The sequence below is a fragment of the Vidua chalybeata genome, chromosome 2 (genome assembly GCF_026979565.1).
Source record: "Vidua chalybeata isolate OUT-0048 chromosome 2, bVidCha1 merged haplotype, whole genome shotgun sequence".
In the NCBI taxonomy this organism is placed as follows: domain Eukaryota; kingdom Metazoa; phylum Chordata; class Aves; order Passeriformes; family Viduidae; genus Vidua; species Vidua chalybeata.
Genome location: NC_071531.1, coordinates 115,525,082 through 115,550,256, shown reverse-complemented (window position 1 = coordinate 115,550,256; position 25,175 = coordinate 115,525,082). Strand labels below are relative to the sequence as shown.

Genomic DNA, 25,175 nt, shown 5'->3' with positions numbered 1-25,175 from the left:
CCCTGGCACAGGGTGCCCAGAGAAGCTGTGGCCGCCCCTGGAGCCCTGGCAGTGCCCCAAGGCCAGGCGGGACAGCGGGGTTTGGAGCAGCCTGCGCTGATGAGAGGCGTTCCTGCCCACGGCAGGGGTGGAACGCGATGATTCTCCTCGTCCCTCCCAACCCACACCATTCCCGGCCCGTAGCAGAGGGAAGCGCCCACAGCGCCTGCGCGGGGCGGGCGGAGCGCCGGCTCCGGGAGCGCGGGGGGGGGGGGCGAAGCGGCGGCAGCGGCACCGGCACCCACACCGACACCGGCACATCACCGGGGCTCGCAGCCTTCGCCGGGGAGGAGGAGGACGAGGAGAAGAAGCAGGAGGAGGCGGAGGGAAGCGGTCGCGGGTCGCGGGTGCCGCCGCGGGGAGCGGAGCGAGCGCGGGGCGGCGGCGGCTCCTCCATCATGTCGTCGGGCGGGGACTTCGGGAACCCGCTGCGGAAATTCAAGCTGGTGTTCCTGGGCGAGCAGAGCGGTGAGTCACCGCCCGCCGCGGGCCGGGACCCCCACCCCGACACTCGGGGGGGGGGAGCACGAAGGGCCCCCCTCCTCATCCTCCCCGATATCCTCATGAGCGTCTGTGACACCCAGCCTCCCTCCCTCATGGGGTCTGATGGGATCCCCCTCCTCGTTCTCCCCGACACCCACCCACCCTTATGGGGTCTGATGGGATCCCCCTCCTCACCCTTCCTGAAAACCACCCACCCTCATGGGGTCTGATGGGATCCCCCTCCTCACCCTTCCCGACATCCACCCACCCTCATGGGGTCTGATGGGATCCCCCTCCTCACCCTTTCTTAAAACCACCCACCCTTATAGGGTCTGAGGGGATCCCCCTCCTCACGACACCCAGCCTGTGTCACGAGAGTCCCTGACACCCACCCACCCTCGTGGGGCTCCGGGGGTTCAGCTCTGCTTTAACCCCCCCCAGCCACCAAAGCCCATCTGCAGAAACAGTTGCTGATTCATTCGGACCCAGCTCCTCTGGTTTTTGGGGGGCACGAGTCTCAATCCGCAGTGTTTACTGTGTAAATACGGCGTTTTTCCATAATGGGGCTATGTCTTGGCAGAGCGACGCTCTGAATATTTAATTCAGTCAATGAGGTTTTCTTCCCTGTCTTTGGAATGAAAAAAAAAAAAAGGACCTAAACAATGTCTCCTCCTTCCTCAGCGGAAGGCCTCTATCTCCAATACTGCATTCCAAATCTTTCCCTTGGAAGAGTTTTCTGAAAAAAAAAAAAAAAAAGCTCCTTTATGAGATGCTTTGTGTAATCCTGGGTAGATACTGAGTGATCTATGACATAATGAATAGGTGCAAAATATTTTCTGTCTCGGGGCGGGGTATTTGCTCCCTCAGCCACCTTTGGTCTGTGTGGTAGGAGATGATGAAATACTAGTTGGTTTTATTTTTTGGCCAAATTAGTTGTATCTTGGTGTTTCCTCATTCAGATGTGGATGAGCTTGGTGATAAGGCTGCTGTTGAAATTATTTACCTGTACATTGGCAATTTCTTTTAGTCTCTTCCTTGAATCAGTCTCTTTTTATTTTGTGTTTTTGGGGTTGAAACAGCTCTTCTCATATCAGGGATTTGGGGAGCACGAGTGCAACTTGATTATTTATTATTTTTTGGGTAAGTCACCTGATCTGCTTGGTAAGGTGCTATTTGGCCAGCCATTTTATGAGGATTTTGGATGAGGGTCATGTGTAGAAAATGCTGAGGGTTTTTTCAGTTTTTTTCGGTTGGTTGGTTTTTTTTCCCAAGTATTTGATAACAGGAATCTGAAATATTAGCAATGCATTTGCAAAATCCTTGGCTTGTTTACTTGCATTTCTGAGCTTCAATATCACGAAGCTTTTCAAATACCTCCATGGAAGGTTGTGGCACCTGGTGCAGATCTTAAATCTCAGCAGCTCTTCATTCACACGTGGATTTCTTGTCTCCTCTAGCAGACATAACGTCAGATATCTGCTTCCTCTAGGATTTTTTTTTTTCCCCCCTCTCAGCTAATCATCTGTTTTTATACTGGAAGCTTTTAAATAATTCCCAGTCACAGCATCAGCCCTAGGGAGGAGAGAAGGGATCCTGTGGGTACAGCACAGCGAAATCCTCCTGACTGAATATTCCCAGCCCTGCAACTGCTGCCTGGGCTGGGGCTTAGGGATGGGTGGGAGCTGACTGGAATGCAGGGTGGGCTCCAGCCCTGCCTTTGCCTTTGTCTGGGATGCTGGGCGCTGACTCCGTGCCAGCTCCGTGTCCGCGCATCCCGCGGGTGCTGCAGCGTGGGCATGCTCCGACACGGCGCTCCATGAGTCTGCCTCCGATGGAGACACGTCCCTTCCTGGATTGAAGCTCTTCAGATGTCTCTGTCATGATGTCATTCCCTGTAGTTTTTTTTTTTATTTTTTTTAACTGCCCGAAGGATGCAGAGCTCTCGTTCCAAGTGGCTCCTGGAGGAATAAACGCCCTCGTGATATTTGGAGAAAACTGCGGAAGAATCTGGTGTTGCAAGAAGGGAGCTGGAGTGGGCTGTGCTCACACCTTGTTGTTCTTTGTCTGGAAGGTTAAGGGAGATGCAGAAATAAAAGTTTTTAGGATAGCAGCTTTCCTAACCCAGGAGATCTTTGTACAACTGTTGCGCTGGATTGCAGCATTTGCTTCCCGTTCAGATGAAAGGTTCTCTGCCCTGTTGGAAGGCCATAATTAAAGACATGCTCTGGCTCTGGTGGGGAGGCTGAGTGCTCTGGGTTCATTTCCATCCAGGGACTTCAGGATGACAAGTGAAATGGTACAAAGGGCTGTGATGGCCATTAGCTGCCTCAGCATCCAGAGCTGGCTGATGGCAGACCTGTGCTGGCTGCACACAGCCTCGCCAACAAATGTGTGTCTTATGGCTGAGGAAATCTGAGCTGCAGTTCCTTACTGGGCAGGCTTTGCAGCCCTTCCACGGGAGATCTAGAAGCATCCCTGGGCGTTTCATTTCCATCTGAGAGTGGGATTGCCCAGAGGATGCAGTGTGTGGTTTTCCCCGCTCTCCTCAGCCATGTTGTGGGAGTTCAGTGCCGTATCCCTCAGCATTCGCACGGACTGCAGCGGCTCTGCCTCGTGCCGTTCAGCACTAGCTGCAGATGCTCTTTCCCCTGCTAAGATGCTGATTTTCCTCGCTCCTCAGTCCCCTAAATCTCCTTGTCTCTGGGGCTTGTGTCCCCCACGCCCCTCCCAGGCCCAGCCTGGGGACTTGCTGCATGTGCTGTGGGTGCATCATGAGCCTGCAGCATCATCCGTGCCCAGCCAGAAGAATCTTCTCCTCTCTTTCCATCTCTGTTTTTATTAACTTGTACAGGGGTACAGCATTGGCTGGCTAGGAGAAGGCAACTTCACCAGCACTCTCCTTAATTGAATTACTTTTCTCAATGATTGAAGATTATACAGAGTTTAGCAGTTTTAAATATGCTAATCTTTGTTAAAAAGGCAGGGAGAGCTCTGAGTGCTGAGGGATTAGATAGAGCTATTGTGTGTGGGGAAGTATGTTTCTTACTGCCTTTGATCTGGTTTTATCAGGTGATTTTCATCAGTTGTAATACCTCAAGTTTAAGGAATTCTGATTTCTGGGTCACCTCAGGGAGTGGACGCATCACCTACATTGGGGTGCTGACAGTAAATATGACACATATTCAAATATTAATAACCTCTTTAATTCTGCTTTGCACAAGAACATCTTTACTTCTTAATAAATTGATTTTTTTTTGATTGAGTGGGCAGAAGTGAATGCTGGGGCACTGCAACAGAAATATTTGTTCGTCACGTGAGTTTCTACTGCAGCTTTCATTGGCGAGCAGATCTGAAGGGCACCAACGTGTACAGAAAGCAAAATGTTGTCTCTCTGTGCCAGCATTTCTGCATAAGATCTGGAAGGAAATTAGAACCAGTTGCATTTTGGTTTTGTTTTTTTTTTTAATCAGGAGCTGAGATTTTTAATATTGAAAACCCACTGATAAGTGCAGTGTAATAACTGTAGAGGTATAATTGTTTGGAAAGCACTAATGAGCTGTTCTGTTGCATAACGATGTTGGTACAGGCACTGCTGAGCAGTGTGATGTGTCTCATTAGATAACTGGGGAGCTGCAGGTGCTCTGTGTGTGACATGGGGCTGGTGTAGCACTGCTCACAGCAGGTACAGCCTCGTCCCTGTGCTGCCTAAAAGCCCCTTGTTTCTAAGGGATTCACAAGCTCCAGAGATCCATTACCTTGTTGCACTGGTGGTTTAAAAGCTTATCTCCTCCCCTCCGGGTAATTTCCTAACCTTGTGGTTTTCCTGTGGCTGGGCCTTCAGATATTTGGGGTTCTGTTTGTACTGTATGAATTGTCCATGAGTTTCTAAAGCTGGGCTTCACATCTGGAAGTGGAATATCAGCAGTGCATCCCCACAAAGGGGGAGTGAGGCAGGAACACCAGGAGGGCTGCGTGGATGAACAAGGAACTCGTGGACAGCCTCAAACCCAAAATGGAAGGGTGGAAGTGGAGGCAGGTTGCCCGGGAGGAATGCAGAGAAATTCCTGAGCAGCCACAGATCAGGTTAGGAAACCCAAAGCCCTGATAGAATTAAACCTGGCCAGTCATCAGGGGCAGCAAGAAAAGCTTCTGTAGCGATAAAGGAAAGGAGGACCAGGAAAAGTGTGGTGTCTCTCCAGAAGGAAACAGGAGGCCTGGTTACCCAGGATATGGAGAGGGCTGAGGCACTCAGTGACTTTTCTTTGCCTCAGTCTTCACCTGTGTTCCTCAGGGGTCAGTCATGGGATCAGCACTGTTGAACATCTTTGTTGGTCACAGCTCCCTTCCCACCCAAACTGTTCTGGGATTCTTCCATAGTGCAATGTGCTTGGTGTCTGATCCTTCTTTGCTGGCCTGAAGATCTTGAGCTCCACCATTTCTCTTCTTTCTCTTCTGCATCGCTGAAAAATCCCTTCCTACAGCAACATGTGGAAGAAGCACAGAGAAAAAGACATCAATGTTTTGTGGTGCCTGTTCTCACGGTGCCTTTTGATCCCTGTCTATTTGTGGAAGCCTCTGAAGGAGCTGTGTCTGTTCTTGAAAGGAGGAGTAGCTGTGCCTTTCTGAACTCTGCTGTGCTTTTCTCTCTGCTTCTCAGAAATAATCTGTGAGTTGGAAGGAAAATGATCATCTTTATCTTTTTCCTTGATGTGACATAATGGATTTTCTATCTGCAGCTCTTGGGGTGGTGGTGGTACCTGGCATGGGATCCAGGTTCTGCAAAGCAGATGCCTGAAAGCTTTTGCTGGAGCTGTAAGTGGGACTAATGGAGAAACAAAGGCAGGGAAGCTCATCTGAGCCCACCTTAGCAGATGATGTGGCATTTGGGAATTATCAGAGCCAACAGCCATTTCTCTCAGCTTCAGTGATGGTTAAAAATCTGTCTCCTGTAATCAGTCTGTGAGGAAAGAGCTGCCTTTTAGTTACCTGCTAATTTAGCCCAGATGTTTAAAGGCATTTTGTTGTGTTCATGCATATACAAGTACCTGTTGTGTACACTAATGATTATAAAAACCCCAAGCCAGCCAACCAGAACAATCCAGCTAAACCCTTGAGTGCTTTGAAACGTGGCTCAGAAAAACCCACACGTTGCTGCCTCAACATGAACACCATCAGATTTTTCAAGTCAACCTCCAAAATTTACCTGTGAGGCCTGTAACCTGTAAGAACAGTAACCTTGTGATACGTGAATGTTTCTGAACAGGCATGGAAAAGCTGATCCATCCTTGACAGTATGGAGCAGTGAAAAGACCTCTGAGATCATTGGCTGCAAGCCTTGGCTGATCAAGGACTTGATGATCTTGGAGGTCTTTTCCAACCTAGATTCTCCTGAGCTTCTGTAAAAGCACTGTTTTGAAAAATTAACAGATATCATCAAAATGGTGATGGGTTTGACATGTTAGTATAAATTATTTATGGAAGTAGTTTAAATGAAAAATGTGTGTCTTGGCAAACAAACAGCAGCCAAAATGTGGACTTGCAGTGAAAGTCAATTTTTTCAGGTCTCTTTGCTTGATTTATTTACTGAGCTCACAAAAGTTGACAAGCTAAATGAATTCTTTGTTTTCCCCTCAGCATAAACCGAACTCTTCTGGCTCTAATATTATGAAAGGCCCAGGGACAGTGAACAATTCCATCAATTATTTTATGTCAGACATTTTCCTTTAATGTTCAAACCATGTTCTGGAATATTTGTCTGATATTAACTGGAAAAAGTGACTTTTTTGTGTGTTTCAGTACTATTTAACTCTTATCCAAATTAAGCTTAGTGCATCACAAAAAAAAAAAAGATAATCTGGGAAGCAAATATTGTGTGAAACTAAATGTAAATAAATTCGGTGGGAGCTTCAAGTTGTCAAGCCCCTTGCTTGCTTCTGGCTACCTCCTGTTGAGTCTGGCAAAAAGGAGCTTTGGGAAGGAAGTCCTTATTCAGCTGTCCAGCACAACAGTGCATTTAATTAATTTGACTTCTTAGAGTGAGGGTGTAGCTTGCCTGTTTTTTTTCCCTGGTTTGTGTGTCCTTTCTGCTGGTGCTGTAAACCAGGATGGGCACGTGCTGATGTCACCATGGCAGCTGCTGCCCTTTGAACCAGCAGGGATTTTGGGGCTCACTTGGAAGAGTCTGCCATTTGAATGAGCAGGGATTTTGGGGCTCACTTGGAAGAGTGTGCCATTTGAATGAGCAGGGATTTTGGGGCTCACTTGGAAGAGCCTGCCATCTGAATGAGCAGGGATTTTGGGGCTCACTTGGAAGAGTGTGCCATTTGAATGAGCAGGGATTTTGGGGCTCACTTGGAAGAGCCTGCCATCTGAATGAGCAGGGATTTTGGGGCTCACTTGGAAGAGTCTGCCATTTGAATGAGCAGGGATTTTGGGGCTCACTTGGAAGAGTCTCTGTGCCATGAGCAGCTGGCAGTATCCCCTGGAGATGGCACCCAGCTATTCCGAGATTTCGCAGGCTCGTAGTGTTCTCTCATCCAGACATGTGTAGGTGTTACCAACACACAGAATTAAGGCTTTGCTTTAACTCTAAAGCATACTTGCCCAGAATTTAAAGAGTTGGGAAAAAACACTGGAGCAATACTGATGGGCAGTATTTTGTCTTCAGGCAGAACCAGGAAGGGGCAGCTAAACCTACTAATGGGAAAATGTCTTTACTTTGAGTTGGTCTTTTCTCTCTCTTGAATTGTGACCCTTTAAACCTCTGTACTAGTAACATTTGCACCATATAGACAAGTGCCATTTATCCTGCTAAGTGACTTTCCTTTAATGGTTTGCTTCTTCAGGAGCAATCAGCAATTGCTGCAGAAAAAACCAACCCACTCCAGCATTTCTGTAATTAATGCAGGGGCCAGTTTATTCCATTCCACTAAATGCTTCCTGCTGTGCTTCCTGTCCATGCCCCTGTCTAGGTTTGAGTTACAGCAAGTTAATTTTCATAATGTTCTTGATATGTGTAACACAAAGAGAAGGGGGATAAAAGCTGGAATAGATGCGTAGCTAAAAGGAGAGGGGCCCTTGGAGGGTGCAGCATCCCTGGCAAAGCTCCAAGCAGTGGCTGATGCAGGATTGGCAAGATCCCTGTCAGCGTGGCCTTTAGGTACCTGCTGTTGGAGCTGGGAAAAGAGAATTCCTGTTAACAGGTTGGAACTTCAGTTCTTCAGAGGCTGTGGAGCTGCCCAGGAGTGGGCAGACAGCATTGGATTAATGTGAGTGCAGCAGTGTTTCTCTGCAGCTTCCTTTTTTTTTAATGGGGATGTTGCTTTTTCTGGGAGTAGAAAATACTCATTCCTGTCGTCCTCTGCCGGTACAGAATTGACTGTGAGAACCCTTGGTGTCTGTGACTGGAGGATTTTTTTCAATGGCCTGATGGAAGGAAGGCTTGGTAGAGAAATCTGAACTGGCTGGGTGGTGGATTCATCCAGTGGATGTCTGAGTGGTGGAGGAGATGGAGAACATTCTCTCCTGAAGGAAGTTCTGACTCCTTCCTGACTTTCCTCTGCAGCAGTAGGCAGATGTTCATGCTAGAAGGTTTGCTGCCTTCTTTGTCTTGTCTATAGTACCTCATTGTTTTTTCCCCTTCCCCAAACTTGATTCTCCAGCAGCTTTTGGGCATTTTGTCCTTGGCTCACTCAAAATGGCTGAAAAGTCATTTGTGCCCACCTCGAACCCAGGATGGCTTTTCCCAAGCTGAGCTGGTGCTGCTGCTTGGGATGAAGCCAGAGTTGAATCCTTCAGCAGCAGCTGGACACAGCAGGAGGAGGGGCTGATGGCTGAAGACAGTTGGAGTCTTCATCACAAGGAAATCCCAATATTTTTGGTTTTTCCCTTTTTTTTTTTTTCCTGACCTTGGAATGCTTCACAAAGAGTTTTTCACAGGGTTGGTCTATTCCAGTCTCTCACTGCCGGACTCACTCACTGGTTCTTGTAATTTCTTCTCAGCTTTTCCAGCTGCCCCTTAAATATGTATGTATGTATTCAAATCATAATTATCTTCCTATTCTTTTTGTTCTTCCAGTTTCCCATTTTTCTTCCCTAGCTGAGTTATCTTTCATCTTTTTTCACTGGGCAGTCATCAGAGTGTCTTTTCTCCACCACTGTAGAATCGTGGCCATAATTCTCTTCCACTTTTTTATTTTTATTTCTAAGTTGCTCTTAAACCACAATGTGACTTGGAGAAGAGGATGTTTTTTTTCCCTGATACTGCATAAACAGTAAGCAGATCAAACGCTCGCGTCCCATAAAATTGACCTCTTTATTTGGATGCTGTAGTGCAACGGCAGACTTGAAAAAAGCTTTTCCCAACAAAAAAAGCTTTTCCAATCTTGGTGTTAAAATATTTCCCCCCTTCTCTGGTGAAATGCAGAAGTCTCATAGGTCGCCTCTGTTTCTAGGCTTGGTAGACTCTCTACTGTCACAGTGAGTAATTTACAGTTAAAAATAAATTCCTTGACCTTGGGAATTTTACATTTTTGCTTAAAAATGCAAGAGAGATTTTAGGAAACTTAAAAGGAGCCTTGTGTGGATTACTACACATTGCCTCCAGTAAATCCTGCCATTTAGAAAAAAAATTTCCCTGGGGGACTGTATGGCTGATATTTTAGATTTGGTTGTTTAGTCTGTGCGAGCCTTGCACGACTGAGAGTGAGGCAGAGATTTGAGATCTGGTTTTGCCTGCCTGGTTCCAGATCCCAGGGAGAGCAAAGGCTTTTTTAGCTTTTCCTTTTGGAAACTGGAGGAGCAGAAAAAGTGTCCTACATGAGATGGTTTTAAGATGTCTCAAAACAGCTCTGGGCTTTTGCCTGGATTTGATGCTTCTCAGCTGCTTGCCTAAAGACCTGAGTCTAGAGCCAGCCCTGTGGTGCACTTAAAACTGGTTTTAGGTAGGGCAGCCTGAAGACCCCAAAATATTTTCTGTGCATGTTTATACAAGGAATTGCTCAGGTTAGAAGCAAGTCTTGGAGAATAAATATTACAATTAAATAGGAACTTAACTAGTTTATGTCCTTAATATGAAGGAATTGTTCTCCTGGAAGATATTGCTGGAGGAGAGTATTTATTTCAAGATACTGTATCCCAGTTGGAGTGTAGATAATTCTTATCTGAAGAATTTTCTGTTCCAAACCCAGTTTCTCATATAAACACTTTTCTTCTTTTTCTATAGTTGAATCCCACAATTCCTTCTGGAATATACATTCATCTAGAAAAGATCAGCATAAAACACCAACAGAACTTGTTCCATTTACTGCTTGGAACCAAATTTCTACCTTTTAAAGACTAGATATTTTTATTTTTAAAATCCATAGAGATGAACATCAGACCTTGGGTTTGCAGACCCTTCAGGCTCCGTGGCCTCTTCCCAAGGCATTTGTGAAGCACAGCTGGGAAGGAACAGGTTTATTGTCAGCTGGCTGAAACTCCTTACAGAGAGGTCAGTGTCTCAGTTGGGAATAAGTTAGAGGAGAAGAGGAAGATTTTGCAGGAAAAGTTTCCCATTTAAAAGTTGGGAATTGATGTAATGGTTTAACATCCTTTAAGCTCGGAGTTCTTTATTTGCAGCCCAGGCAGTGCGGGCAGCAGGAGCATCGAATGTCTGCTGGCCTCTCTCCTGCCCCAGTTCCCAGGAGAAGAGCTGGGGCAGCTCAGGGGCAGGAGATGTGAAGGAGAAAAGGACAGTGTGGTGTAAGGATATCCTTCCCTTGAATCCTTCATGTCAGGGATTTGTAGGATTGTGCTGCCCAGACCCATACAGGTGTCTGAGGAGCCCAGAGCCTGCAGCGCACTCCTTCAGCTGTGCTGATCTCAGTTTCTACACGCTTTGGGTTTCTGTTGCTAAAAACCAAATTGTGGCTGGGGATTTTTTGGTTTAAAACCCCAGGGTTCTGTGCTGCCTCGCCCACTCCCTGGTGTCCATGTCCTGTGTTGTACACCAGCTGTTTTCCCTCTGCCTGGCCAGGGAGTTCCATCACGTGCACAAACCCGTGTGTGTCGGCGCGGCTCCGGTTATTTTCGCAGCAGTCCCCAGGTGTTCTCCACAGCCATCCATGTCAGCTCAGATCAGCACATGCCTGGAGGAGAGCTGTGCCTAATGAAGGTACTCCAGGCACTTTTTTCCTTAAGTTGCCTCTTCCTAAGCCAGGCTGCATCGACCTTAAATCGGGGTTATTTTAGGATCTTGCCCAAACTTGCTTCTGAAGAAGCACTCACCTGTGTGTCTGCCTGGAGAATGAGTTTGAGGGAGCTCCTGTGGAAGCTGTTATGCACCTCCTGTGTGGAAAGAGCAGAGGACAGCTCCTAATCCTTCCAGTGCTGCCCAGGAGATGGTAGGTTGTGGGAATCAGATGGAATCACTGAGGAGAATGCTGTATGGAGCTCTTGTCCCCTTCTTCCTTTTCTTCTTTTTCTCTTCCTCCTCCTTTTCTTTTCCATTTCTCCTTCCCCCAGCAGGAAAATTGTCACCACAGTGTGAGAGAGCAGAAATTTCTTTGTGGCAGTGTAGGGAGTCAGGAGAGGAGGGAGCAAGAGGAAGCATTTGCTTGTTTTGCCAGTGGGATAATGGTGCTGGGGAAACATTAGGCAGAATTTAACTGAGTTAAAGGATGGAGGGAAGGGAAGGGGATGGTAATCCCTTGCATTTTAATAGGTCTCCTGAAACTTCTCTAATTCCTGGCTGGAAGTGGCTGACTTAGCAGTGCTTGTTGTGCTTTCAAGGGCAAAACATCTTTGGGAAGGGAGCAGGAGCTTGTTCCAAGGGCCCCATTTGGCATGTGATCCAGGGAAGCAATGCCTGGATTCCCTCAGCTGCATGCTGGCATCTGCTGGTTTAGCTTGCATGGGGATAATGCTCAGTGCTCAAAGCAGGGAATGTTTCCCTTCAGAAATGCATCCTCAGGTGACTGCTCCCTGCTGCCTCTCTTTCTCTCCTGCGTCAGGAATATAATTCTGAGGAATCCAGGAGTGTTTCCATATTAGATGATGCATTAGCCTATCATTTGCAATTTATTTAACAAAAGTTACTTTTGGGAAACACTGTTCTGTTTGAGGATTTTTATGCAGATTTCTGTCTAAACTGCCTATGAATATGGTTCGTTATGGGAACAAATACTGTGTTAAAAGTATTTAATCCAGAATTTCATAATTATGTTTTCAGTGTCTGCTTCTTCTTTCCAAAATTGTTTGGTAGCATTTAGTTTCTGACTTAAATTGAGGACATAAGGTGGCTGTAAATTTGAAATCAGTTGAAGGGATCCCTCATGCTTCAGGTGATGGAGGAGCTCTTGTCTCCTTCCCCTTTTGCCCACGTGGAATTTGTGCTTTCCAGAGCCACTCCCCACCCTTCCAACGTAATGTCTGTCCAGAGTGGCTTAATTACTTTTGCTGCTTCTCCGTATGTGGCATTTTATTTCTTTCAAGCCTTTTACAAGCAGATAATTAGGTATTTAAAAATAAAATACTGGGATGTAAAAATTGGATCTTATGAATGTTTAATTACTGAAGGTCTCCTGGTGGGTTTTTGTTCAGTCCTGCATTGGTTTTTAATGGAAATTTGGAATCATAGAACCTGGATGCAGTAGATGCCTCAAAAGGTGATTTCACCCCCATGGGCTTTAACTGCCATCATATATAAAGTGAATATTGAGCCACCCTTGCATGACAATAATAAAGCTTCAATATTGGGCTCTGAAACTTGGTAGGCCAAATTTTTGTGAGAAGCAAGTAGAATAGAATAGAATAGAATAGAAATAGAAATAGGAATTGAATTGAATTGAATTGAATTGAATTGAATTGAATTGAATTGAATTGAATTGAATTGAATTGAATTTTTGGAGGTGTCTCTAAAACCATTTAATTTGTCTCATTGTGCTCACAGTAAAGCTGTAGTAAGCTGGGATAAAGTTGAGTTGTTCTGAAATTTCAACCCAAACACTGTGATCCAGAATCCATACTTTGTCCAAAAACTGAGTTGCTGAGATGATGTTTATCTGGAGTGGTGCTGTTGGGATTGTTGGAGCGATAATGAGCAGGCTGTTCTGGGAAGAAGGAAATAGTAAATGTCACCTGCCAGGATGTCACTAACCAGGATCTATCACTGTTCCTCCTTCCTTTCTCCAGTCATCCTCCAGCTCCTCTGCCTCACAAATATGCTCTTAAATATGCTTTTTTTCCTCACAGAAATGTGCTTAGAAATACCACCTAGCTAAATGCTGGGGATAGAATCCAGTCCAGTTGTGGAATACATCTTCCCAGGGTGAAACCCAGTGTTTAAAACCAGAGTGAGGAGTCCAAAAGAGATGACTTTGCAAGAACTGCTGCTGTTCATCACCTTCAGAAAAAATCATTTCTGAGATGCAGGAGCAGCTTCCCAATAACATCTCCTGCATGGAATGTCTCCCTCTTTCCAGTTTGTGCTGCACGTGCCAGCTGAGTTGTTTATCAGGTCCACCTGGAATTCCCACAGCTCTGAGCTCCTTCCTCCACTCACTGTGCCGTGCTCCTGAGAAATTTTGGGTAGAGACTGTGGTCACATGGACTTTTGGACTAAATCTTCCTTCTTCCTTAGCTCCACAGTCATCCACACCTGGTCAGAAGATCCCTGGCATGTGCTTTACCATATTTCCAAGTGCTGCTTTGTGTTACCAGTGCTTACGGTTGAGGGTTCTGAGGTATTTTGTGAGCAGTAAAGATAAAATCCTTTGGAGAATATTTGAAGCCTCATTGGAAACTATTTTAAAAACCTTAACTATGTAAGATAAGGAAAGCAAAATCCTCAGGCTGTCGTGAAAAAAAATATCCTCGTGTGTCTGTAAATTTTGAAGATTTTCTTCATTCCTGGCAAATAATGAGAGACTGCACAGAAGTCTTTGAAATGTAAAGGTGCCCTGTGAGTACCCTTTAGTTAATCAACCAAGTGATATCCATAAAAACATGAGTGTATCCCCCACAATTCCTGTTCTTTGGTTGGTGTTCAACTCATCCTCAATCCTAATGTGGATTTCCCTCACAGCCACTGTAGTGTAGATCTTAGCTGTCCACTCTGATCCCTGTCCTCCAAAGGGCCAAGATTTCTGCCCCGAAGCTGTGGCACAGGATGGGACACAGCTGGATGCCCATGGTGTCTTTTGGCCTCTCCATGCTTTTGTCACAATTGTCCTGCACCTCTTAGGAGTCAGAACTGCTCGGGACCTTTTCTTTAGGTGCTTTGTCTCATCCCTTAGGGCTTGGGCAAAATTCTAGTGTCTCCCTGTTCTTTTGTTTTCCTTATCTGCACAGCTCCTCCAAATCTTGATCTTCTGGTTACCTTATCTTGGGTTTGTTCTTCCTGATTTGAATGAAGCCACATTTACCACACAGTGCAGCAATTGGCATGTGAGATTCCCTTCCTGCTCATGCTGTTCCCTGTTGTTCCAGGAGTTCACATGCATGTTTCATTTACCCCATGGCAGCATTTGGGTTTCAGCTCTTCACAGGATTCCAAGGCTCCTCCTCCAAGCCAAAACTCCTACTTTGCTTGGCTGTAGGAAGTTGAAGACAGTTTCTGGTTTCCACACCAATTTAACTGAAATTAAATTAAAGAAAAAACAAACACCCAGCATTCATAAACACTTCTGCAGACCTCAGTTACCTTCAGCCATATTTAATCAGAATATTTGCCCCTTCTGTACAAAATGATGGGAGATCCAGCACTCTGAACATGAGAGGTGGCAGCTTTTCCTCCAACAGAAGCCTGGGAGTCTGGCTCCTCACGTGGCATTGTGTCACTTCCCAGAGGCTTGGTGTTATCCTGGGAGAGGAGAACTGGGATTGCCTGGAGGTCTTCCACTTGTGACACTCCTTTTGGCTTTGTTGCTTTTCAAAACCTTTCAGACTGTGAAAATAGCACTGGTTGTGTTACAGGCTTGGCTTGGAATTCCTCTGCAGAAAACCAGACAAGAGATTTCATCTCTAGAACATAAGGTGCAGATTTTAAAATGAATTTTTATAGCTGTGCTTAGGAGGTAGCATTTCCATGTTTTTTTTATTTTACTATACTGACAGAGTAATTGAATTATTACATTTAATAGATCTGCTCCTTCCTGTTCACCAGTGAGGGGTTGACTCTTGTTTATTCTTTTCTACAATGGGATGGTAAAAAACGGCCCAGTTTTTATATGAAAACTTTTCAGTGTGCACCTTCATTGTTTAAAGGAGCTCCAAGGTGTGATTTTGAGACAGAACCAGAGGCTGACCCGTTTTTACTGTTTCATTTCTTTGTGGCTGTGACTGAGCAAACAGAACAAGATTTGTTTGCATTGTGTTCTTTCATTTATTTCCCATTTTGGGAGGAAGAGTCAAGCTAATTACTGACAAAACCCACAAGAATTAATGAAGCTATTTATCACTGGGTATTTTTGTCCCTGTCACAAGGCTTGGTGCAGATCCCAAAGGAAATCTTGCCTGTGCATTAATAATCAGGGATATTGTTCTGCTTTTATCAACTCTGCCAGTGCTGATTAGGATTTGCTTAGCGGGAAGGAGTTCTGAGTTTGTCATTAAACTTGTAATGAGTCTCTGCACATTTCTATTGATCTGTGTGATCCTTTCACATCCCAAAATGCAAAGGGATGCCTTTCCCAGCTTTATGTGTCCAGGCTGTGCCTTCTACCCTGGGGTCAGTCATGATCAGTCTTAACTTGTGCCTTAGTTTATTTCTGAGAAATGCAGATACCAGCTAAAACTAACTGGCATCTCCCTCAAGAAAAAAGTGTGTAGTGCTAAATAAAACAGGATTCTAAATTGCCTATACACAGCTAACAGGCTGATGTTGCCTTAGAAAAAGATGGATAATACAAAATACTCTCTCCTGCCTCTTCCTTTCCCCTTTAGCTACTGCTGAGCTTTAAACACAAGTGACAATTCTTTGCTTCTCTTGCTGGTTTTAAAATGCCCGGGGACTGCATAAAATACATCCATATGGCACTGAATGCTTGGATCAGTGGCAGAGCAGGCTTTTTTCTGGTTGTCCCTCAGTGTGTAGCTGTCAGCTGTGAAACCCTCCTGGGTTTTTACATAGTATGCCTGGGAATGGTTGTGTAAAAGGAAGGCTCCTTTGGGAGAATTGCTGCTCTGCCTGGTAGAGGCAATTTCTTGTCCACTGGAGATGGACCAGTAAATACCAGTGAGGCAGCTCAGCTGTCTGAGTGGGAGGAGAAATCTTCAGGTGAGATGTGACTGTGAGGAGCAAGGGACTTTCCCTCTTGTCACTGTCTGCTCACATCTTTTGCAGTGGCAGAAATACTGTTGGGGTCCCTTTGAGGAAGGGAAGTTCCACCTGAGCTGTTTAGAATGAAAACCACAGCAAAAATCTTGGACAGGATGATCTTTAAAGGTCCTTTCCAACCCAACCCATTCTCTGATAACTGTTTTGCCAAATCTTTGAAGCAAACCTACAGTAGTGTACAGCAGGAATTAGACCGGGAAAATGTATGCTGCAGGATTAGGAATAAAATGAAAAAATCCTGATTTAAGGAAAAAGAGAGCAGGTTTTTAATAACTTTAACTAGCTCTGCATTCCTAGTTACAGAGACTTAATGTTCAGCTAGATTTAATCCCAAGTGTTTGTCTCTATCCAGATGTATATCTAATCTAAAGCAAGGCTGAGAGCTTCAAATTTAAGACATGAGCCGGCCTTGAGCTGGTAGATTTTGAAAAGCATCTCTTGGAAAGAAAGAAAAGAAATCCTTGATTTCTGCATTATGTTGAATTTGACTAAAAAGCTGGGGAGTGGAGTTACAGGCCCTGCTGGGCACTGCTGTCAGCAACACCCTGGGAAAAAAACACTTTCTAGGTCAGAAAAGTGCATCAGCCTCCATTTCCTTCTGTCTTGGATGAATTATTGTGGAAAACAACACTGTGAATGTGCTCTGAGGTGCCCAAAGAGAAGAATGAATGAGAATTAATGAGCTTTTCAAGCTAACACATATTTTCATAGTCATCTTTTTTATAAGGCAGTTACTGAAGTGTTAATCATTTGATTACTGGTTGTTGTAGATAAGGGAATAATTGGTCCCTTTTTGTAAATTATGGAAATGCCTGACAGGAAGGGGCAGGCATGAAAACTCTTGTTTCCATGGATTATTGCCCAGAGAGATTGACTGGAACTAAAACCCCTTTGCTCTGATGACAACTGGGTGGCAACAAAATTCTGTTTCCTATCTGCTTCTCAGTAGCAAGGGCAGGTCTTTAAAGATGATCCCAAATGTGTGTGAAACTTAATTTTTGGCATGGCTTGAAATGAGTGTTATGGATTTCTTTTAGAAGCCATTACAAATGAGCCTTTGGTGGTGGCCAGGGAGAAGGGCTGAGTCTCAGTGTCACTCTCCTGAGTGCCAAACAGCTCTGGTGCTGTTTGAGGACATTTCCCTGAGCCCTGAGGAGCTGCATTTCCCTGTTTTCCTGGGCCTGAATAATGAATAGAGCAGATCTTTTTTGGTGTAACTCTTAGGAAAATCAAGTTATACCCTCTGTTTTGGGAAGAAAAAGCATGAGGAATGCAGGATCAGGCAGCTTTTTTTCATATCCTTAGAGTTTAAAATGGTGCTCCTGTGCAAAGGGCCTGGCTCCTTCCTTTGTATCCCTGTTCTTGCAGCACGTGGGAACGATCTGCAGATGATCCCAACCATTCTCTGAGCAGCTTTCTGTGTGTTCATCTGCTGGGTAGGTGTCATTCCTTGTTATTCCCTGTTACATCAAGCCAGTTCACTCCACTCCATGCTTCCCTTCCTGCTGCTCTGCACCAGACACTCATAAATATTCATGTGCACTTCCCACCATCCATTTAGGCTCCCATCCCCGGCTTAGGGTCTGTTCCAGTTTGCTAAGTGCAGCTTTTTTTACCAGTGCTGAGGGCTGGCTGGGGGAGCTCAAGGCTGATGTCACACTTTCTCCCTTTAGGAAGTTGCTGGGATGTTTAGGCTTTAAAAGGTTTTGCTCAGAAATTCTCCCGTCACGAAGAGCAGACCGAAGTTCAAGGCACCTGATTGTCACAGGGTAAAAGGAAAATGGAAATTTCCTCAGCAGCAGCAAAATTCTGTTTCTTACTTCATTAAATGAGTAAAAGTCATCTCTTCACCTTCAGCTCTAATAAAACTGTCTCATCTTGCCTTGAAAAGTCCAGTCCAGATAGAATATTTGTAAGAATTAAGAGAATTGAATTTACAATGAGCAAATAATCAACTTTTTGTTCAGGATCTCTCAGTACTTTAAAATACTCGGAGCTGTGTATAGAGGGCAGAGGAAAGAGGCAAATTTGGTTATTCCACTGGTTCATTGGCCACATGTTGCATCTCATTAAATTCATCTCCATTTTGTGTGGAGCACTGGGACAGTGCTATTAGTGATCATCTGGAAAGGGGTTAAAACCTGGGTTTTAAAAAAATAAATTAATTTTAAGAGGCTCAGCACTCTCCCATGAATCACAGAATCCTAGAGTGGTTTGGGTTGGAAGGGAACTTAAAGATGATCCAGTGCCACCCCCTGCCATGGGCAGGAACACCTTCCACCATCCCAGGTTGCTCCAAGCCCTGTCCAGCCTGGCCTTGGACACTTCCAGGGCATCCAAATGCTTCAGGATTACCTTGAGCCTCCAAAAGTCTCTCTTGTTCTCTGGTCGGTTTCTGTAGAGCTTTTAATTGTGATTATTTCTTCTATAAATAGTCTTTGAATAGCAGTGGTGATGGCTGTAAGAAGTTACCTCTTATGGCTTTATCAACTGCTGGCTAAGAAATGGGAATGGAAAATAGGGAAAGGCCAAGTCCACCTTTCCCTGGAGCTCAGCAAGGCTGAACAGGCTGCTCTGGGAATGGAATTGGACTATGGGAATCCTCCACTGCCAGTCCCTGGATTTCTGTGTTTTCTCCTCTGCTCTGTGGGTACAGACCAGCCATTCTCAAATTGAGAGCTCCAGGCTGCCAGCAATCCCTGAAGCCAAAGTAATTGATCCAGGACTATATCAAACAGTTTTCAATAGTGCTTTTAATTAAAAGGCAAAATAAAAGCTTTGTTGTGGTGGTGACCTGAAAAGAAATGAAGGATTGGCAGGGATTCATTGGTCTAAAAAGGCCAGCTGCAGTTGTTTGACATTGTTATTGATTGTGTCTGCCTTTCTAGAGTTCCTTTTCGAGGTAGGATGCCATAAAACCTCCACAAATAAACTGCCAAAAACCCCTTTTGGAGGTGGTTGCTCTGCTGCTGTGTGTCCTCCTTTCCCCTACAGTCATGGACAAGCTGCTGCCAGCAGCATCCTCCTGGCTGTTTTTCATTGGAGGAGGCTCAGAGCAGGTTCTGCAGCCTGTGTCTAAGTTCTTGGAGGGCTTTGCCTTATTTTGGGGCTGAGGTTTGCCATGTGGGTGTTGTTTGCAGCCCTGTGGGAGCTGCTGGATCCCCACTGCTGGAGGGATTTAAAGCCCTGTGGATGCAGCACTTGGGGCCATGGCTTAGTGATGTTCTTGGCAGTGCTGGAGGAATGGTTGGACTCCATGATCTTGGAGGGTTTTCCCAACCAAAATGGTTCTATGATTTGTTTTCTTGCATTTTGGAAGTATCCTCGTGGGTACTACAAAATGTGTCCTGAGCTGCCAAAGAAATACCTGAATACCAGTATTTGGCACCAGCACGTTGTGTGCAGGCTCCTCTCTGGCCTGTGCTTCTGTGGGAAGCAATGCAGCTGCAAATGTCCTTTGTCACAGGAGCTGCTGCTAATAAAAGAGAAGGACTAGAAGTGCTGGAATTGTGCTGAGGGGACTTTGTGCTCAGAGGGTGCTCCCTGTGCTCCACGCCCTCCGAGCTGGGCGCATCCACGGTCCCTGCTTTAATTTCCGTGTTAGATCTCTGCCACGAGCTCCAGGCCATTGTTTGTTCCTCTTGGAATGGGTATCAAACCCAGAATCAGCTAAAAGCAAGGTGAGTTGTTCTCTGGGAAGGATAAAGTGAGATATATTTAAGGTAGAAAGTGATGGAGCCTCTCTCGAATTCAAAAAGCAATATAAAGCAAACCTAAATTGTTCCCTGTTTTTCTGGGTCTTGTTTCCCTGGATATTCTACATTAATTTCCTAAACAGAATCTTAAATAATGAAGCACATCTGTATAATAGGACCACAGTATAATTTATAACCTAGATCTTCAACTAGGCTGGGAATACATTATCTTAAAAGGGGCTGTTTGAACCATTTTGTTTATACTACTTACAGGGATCCATGCATGGATTTCAAGGTTTATATTTTGCAGGCTTTCTACTAATTTTAGTTTTTCTTGATTAAAGAAAAAAAATATTGAGGACTGAATACTGTAAGGAGTTGTCTCAGGTGGTCCTTTGGTCTGATCTCATCTCCCATCAGGAAAGAAATGGCAGAATAAAATAGGTTTGACAATAGAGCAGGAGTGGAATCAATAGTAAAAAAAAAATCAGGGTAAAAAATCCTTTAATTAGAGCAAGGAGATGAGACCTCCTCAACTGTGGCTTTTGCCTCTGCTCCCTGGAACTTGACTGGATTCCATCCTCCAAGTTCCTCACTGTGACTGAGACAAATTTCATCTGTCTGAGAATTCCTTGGATGAATGCAGTCTGCTGGCTCTGCCAGTGCCTTTGGATAATGAATGAGTTTGGTTTCTTACTTTGAGGGAACCAGGTGAAATTTCCATAGTTTGACAGCGAAGAGCAGAGGAGGATGGGGGGTGTTTTTATTTTTTTTTTTTTTTTTTTAAAGAAGCTGCTTTAATCACTTTAATACAGCATTTCTGTTTCCAGTGCTTGGAATGACATATCTAAAAATATTCTTACTGGCTCACACAGATCATTTAAAGTCAACTCTGTGCATCTTCCTTTTGGGGCTTCTTTTTAAACACAAATCTAAAAATGGTTTTGAGGCATTCATAATTCAGTATATTGTTCTTAGTAATGCTTTTCCTTTTGGTGCCTTGGGTTGTTTTTGTTTTTGTTTTGTTTTTTTCACAGCAAAATAATTCCAGTGAAGATTTTGAGGTGAGCTTATGTATGAAAAAAAGTTGTAGTGTCACTGGGGTTTATCCTTCAATCAAATCTGAAAGGAGTCATGCAAAGGGCAAGGGAAATTTTGGGATTACACAGTGAGGAGAAGACTTTCCTCATCTTCCTCCCTTTACCTCTGGCTTTCAGCAGGTTGGATCTCTTGGCCAAGGCTGCTCTGAGAGCTGGGAGAGGCCAAGGGCAGTTTTCCAGTTGAACAGTCTGGATGTGTTGATCACTTTTAAGGTTATTTTGCCTTCAAGATATCTCTTGGGTTTTTTGTTTTTTTTTTTTTTGTCCTGATTGCTGATGCTTTGAAAGTTCTGAACAACCACGAGGATGAAGTCAGCAATTTAAATGTGGCTTCTCCAGAAGAATCCTTGGAGAGGTTGTGAATCTCTCATATGATATGCCTAAGAAAATGAGAGGGGCATGTCAGTCCCACTCCTCGTGCATCACACGTGCCAAGTGGCACAACCCCAATTACTTTTCCTTGCAGGTCACTCCTGGCTGGTGCCTGAGCCCTTTTGCAGACTCTGGCAACAAATGACCTTCTAATCCCATGCTGGTGGGGAGGTGATTTGTGTTATCTGAGGGCCCTTCTCCCCAGTGCCTCGTTAGAGCATTTCACACGCGCTGTGGGAGCTGTGGGAGCCCACCATGGACCAGTGTCACTCCTGGGGCTGCTGCTGGTGGGAGCTGTGGGAGCCCACCATGGATCAGTGTCACTCCTGGGGCTGCTGCTGGACACATGGATCTCCCCAGGAGCAGGCAAAAGGCAGCCTGCAGGAATGTGATGGAGCGACCTTGGAACATCTCCAGCGGCCGCTGTCGGATCAAAGTGGCTGGAAGCACGAGGTCAGCGTATTGATTCCATCTTGCAGCTGGGTTCTCGCTGTGAAATCCCTGCCAGGCTGTGGCTCCAGGCTCCCAGACAAAGGGGATCGACCAGGGTGACTCCATGAGGTGAAGGCTTGGAATTCAGCCCCTCCTGGTTCATGGCAATTCCGCTGATAGGATCTTCACAACTTCCCTCTCAGTCATCTCTGGGCACTTGGCTCTTGGCTGCCACAGTTGCTGCTGATTCAGGAGGGTGTTGGTGTTTGGGCATCTCCTGGTTTCTGTGCTGAACCAATGATCAAACCTTTCCTTTTAGGAGTTCCCTAATTTTATATATCAGAACAGCCAACTTCTTCTTGCAGAATTCATGGGGATGGGGTGAGCAGCCAGTTCATGATGGGAGCCACCAGATCCAGATTCTTCCAGAGCTGATCCAGCTGAAGAAAACCATCTGAGCAAGTCAGAGCCGAGCTTAAAAATCCCTTTTGCAGCTGGATCCCTTCCGAAGTGTACATTGATAGATGATAGAAGGTGCTCTGAGGGCTGGAGCCAGGCTGGGAGAGCTTGGGTTGCTCACCTGGAGAGGAGAAGGATCCAGGGAGAGCTCAGAGCCCCTTCCAGCAGCTAAAGGGGTTCCAGGAGAGCTGGAGAGGGACTGGGGACAAGGGATAGAGGGACAGGACACAGGGAATGGCTTCCACTGCCAGAGGGCAGGGCTGGATGGGATCTTGGGAAGGCATTCCTCTCTGTGAGGATGAGGAGGCCCTGGCACAGAGTGCCCAGAGAAGCTGTGGCAGCTCCTGGATCCCTGGAAGTGTCCAAGGCCAGGGTGGACAGGGCTTGGTGCAACTTGGGATAGTGGCAGGTGTCCCTGCCCATGGCGGGGACTTGGGATGAGCTGGTCTTCAAGGTCCCTTCCAGCCCAAAACCTTCTAGGATTTTATAATCACAGCAATTACTTAATGTTTGAGGCACAGCTGTATGATTAGGAGCTGTTTGATGTGGATTTTGTTGGATGGAAGGCTGGAAGGAGTCAAGAACTCATCTGGTGAAGCCATTGTTCAGCCTCTTAATGACAGAAAAATGTCCATAACTGATGTTCAGGCTTGCTGTTGAAACAAATGGTTTCTTTGGTTAATCACTTCTTTACTTGGCTTCCCTCCTCTTCAAAAGATGCCTTGGATGCAAATTCCTAGAGAGGAGTGACATTGTCAACTCTGTGTGCCAGGGAAGGGAGAACTGCCCAGCTGAATAAGTTATTTTGAGGTTCAGTTGCCTCAATTTCCCAGTTCTCTGCCCTTCCTGCTTGGATTGTGGTTGGACTCAGCTTTTAGCTGTTAGATCTTGATCTGCAGAGGGAAAAGTGCCTGGAGACAACTTTCCCTGAGCAGTAAGTCGCTTCTGCCCCTCACCTTTCAGCTGCTTGCTGTGAACTCTGCAAGCTCCCTGTCTTTTTGCCAAAAAGTTCCTTCCAGCTCCTGAATTGTTTGAGAGTTTCCCTCACTTCCTGTAGCTGTCAGCGTGTCCAGTCACAGCAAACCCCATTCCCAGCATTTCCTCCCCCACCTCTTGTCCCTCCAAGGATGTGATATTGACCTTTTTCTTGGAGTAGTTCCAGCAGCATACCAGGAATATTTTGGCCTAAAGGATATTTATTGCATTGCTGACTAATGCTGCCCTGGACGTACTTGTGTGTGGAAAATTTTCCAAGAGATTAAATTAACTCACTAGATTAAAAAAAAAAAAACCCAAACCAGCATCTTAATGAAACAAAGCTGAAGTCTTGAGTGTCTTATCTGTTCCTTGGGCTATGACCCCCCAGATTACTTATCCAGTTGTTTCCCATCTGGATTTTAAACAGCTGGTTGTTCTTGTCTCCGTGTATTACCTTGTTCTGCTTCTCCCTGCTGAGCTTCATTTGCCTCCTGAGGTCATTTTGGCATTTTCCAAGATGAATTTGAATTCTGAATCTGTCCTCTCCCTTGCCTGCAGTCACTCCCAAATTAATGCCTTCTGGGAATTTGAGAAACATACGGCCAGCAAGGCAGAACAGAAATTAGAGATACAGTGGGAACTGTGGGCTTTCATTCGTGCCAGGATTTCTAAAAGGAGTCAGTTTGGGTTTTTTAAAAGGAGGAATGGCAGTGCCTCAGTATTCATGGAATTAAAACTGTGAGCAGTTGGTGTTAATACCATCTTGATCTGCTGCCTGTCAACATAAACCTGGGTCTGTTCAGAGAAGAAATGTCTTGGAACTAAGTCCATTAGGATGCTCTCTCCAAATGTTGGTTGAAGCAGATATTTAAATATAAACAAGCCGAGCAGTACCTTATTTTCCCCCTCATTTTGTGAAAGGAGTGAAGGTAGGGTAGGGAGACTCCAGGAATAAACAGAATATGTTCATATTTTATGATTTGTGGACAGATCCCATCCAAGACATGTCGCTCAGAAGGGAAGAATTTTCTGGAACACTTTATTGTCCTTCAGGGGTCGTGAGTTACCAAAGCAAATAATTTCCTGGGTGAGACTGGACCCGTGAAGAGTTAAATGTGGCTGTTTGCATCAGTGGCCACGTGAGGAAAACCAGCTTGTTTGTGATGCTGCAAATCAATTCCTGGGATTCAGCCTGTGCTGCAGCAGGAGAGGATTTGGTTTGCTTGTCTGTGTCTCCTGAGGATTGTCACTGGGCCTGGAATGAATCCCTCCTCCCCTCACAGCAGCTCCTGCCTGTTTGTCCTGCACCAGCTCGAGCTGTTCAGCACATCCATGGGACAAATCTGAGTCAGGGATTCAGGAATCATTCCCGTCTGGGATGTGCTGCTTCCAAAAACCTACTCAGTGAAGGGAGTATTTGCTCTACCTTTGCAAAGGCAGCTTTTTAGCTGGGTGGGAAACCTGATTCTGCCTCCGGAGCAGAATATGTTAGAAATTCACATGGGAATTCAGATTTTGACTTGGGAAAATCTCACCTCTCAGAGGCTGCCTGTTGGATTCCTGTTTGTTTAGCCCTTTTTCAGGGTTAACTGAGGATGAAAATGCTGCTTAGTGGGATACTGGAGATTTTGGTGACACTCCTATGTTAAGATCTAAAACCAACAGACAAAAGCCCCCCAAAAACTCACCCCAGAAATCATAGAATGGTTTGGGTTGGAAGGGACCTTAATCTTGCCTTAAATCCCTGTGTTCACTGGATGGCCACCCTGGCAAAGAACTGAAATCCTTGGAATATTGCTTGGAGAACACAAGCTCTGCCTCGAGCACTCTTTTCTTACCTTTTATCTGCACATGCAGTGTTTGGTGTCCAGCACAAGTCACACAGTTCCTCTCCTCTGCCACTGGGAGATGGCAAATTCCAGCTGCAGTCAGGGTGGAAAAAACACTGGGGGGGGATGCTGCCCTGAGACACTTCAGTTGCTTCCTAAATAACTGGCCTACAATTAAGAGGATTTATACACATCAAAATGAGGCAGCTGGAGATGTTCCAGTTCCTGTGGATCTTGCTGATCCCTCCAGGTGAAGATGTAGGAGAAGGAAAAAGCTTATAAAATATCAGTTAGGCTTTGGCCCAGCTCTGCTCTGGTGTTTGTCTTAGAGGAGTAGAAAAATAAGTGTTGTGAGGATATTGGGGTCTGAGAGTGAGTAAATGCCATGTTTTACAAGTGAGAAGAGCTTTTTGTTGCTAATAATTAGTTATGGGGGCTGTTATCATTCAGTGCAACTAAAATTACTGAATGG

General features: G+C 45.4%; 1 protein-coding gene across 4 annotated transcripts in view; it reads left to right on the top strand.

The window, feature by feature from the left end:
- The first annotated feature begins 33 nt into the window (after positions 1-33).
- Positions 34-25,175, top strand: part of RAB6A (RAB6A, member RAS oncogene family) — a 42,734-nt gene continuing 17,592 nt past the window's right edge. The window contains exons 1-2 of one of the 4 annotated variants that reach the window (XM_053934075.1): positions 34-507; positions 2,453-2,757. In XM_053934075.1, the coding sequence (XP_053790050.1) occupies positions 138-507; positions 2,453-2,598 (516 nt within the window). In that variant the 5' untranslated portion in view covers positions 34-137 and the 3' untranslated portion in view covers positions 2,599-2,757. Of the gene's footprint in view, positions 508-2,452; positions 2,758-25,175 lie in introns of those variants that run through there. The other 3 variants (XM_053934076.1, XM_053934074.1, XM_053934073.1) reach the window with 3 other exon arrangements.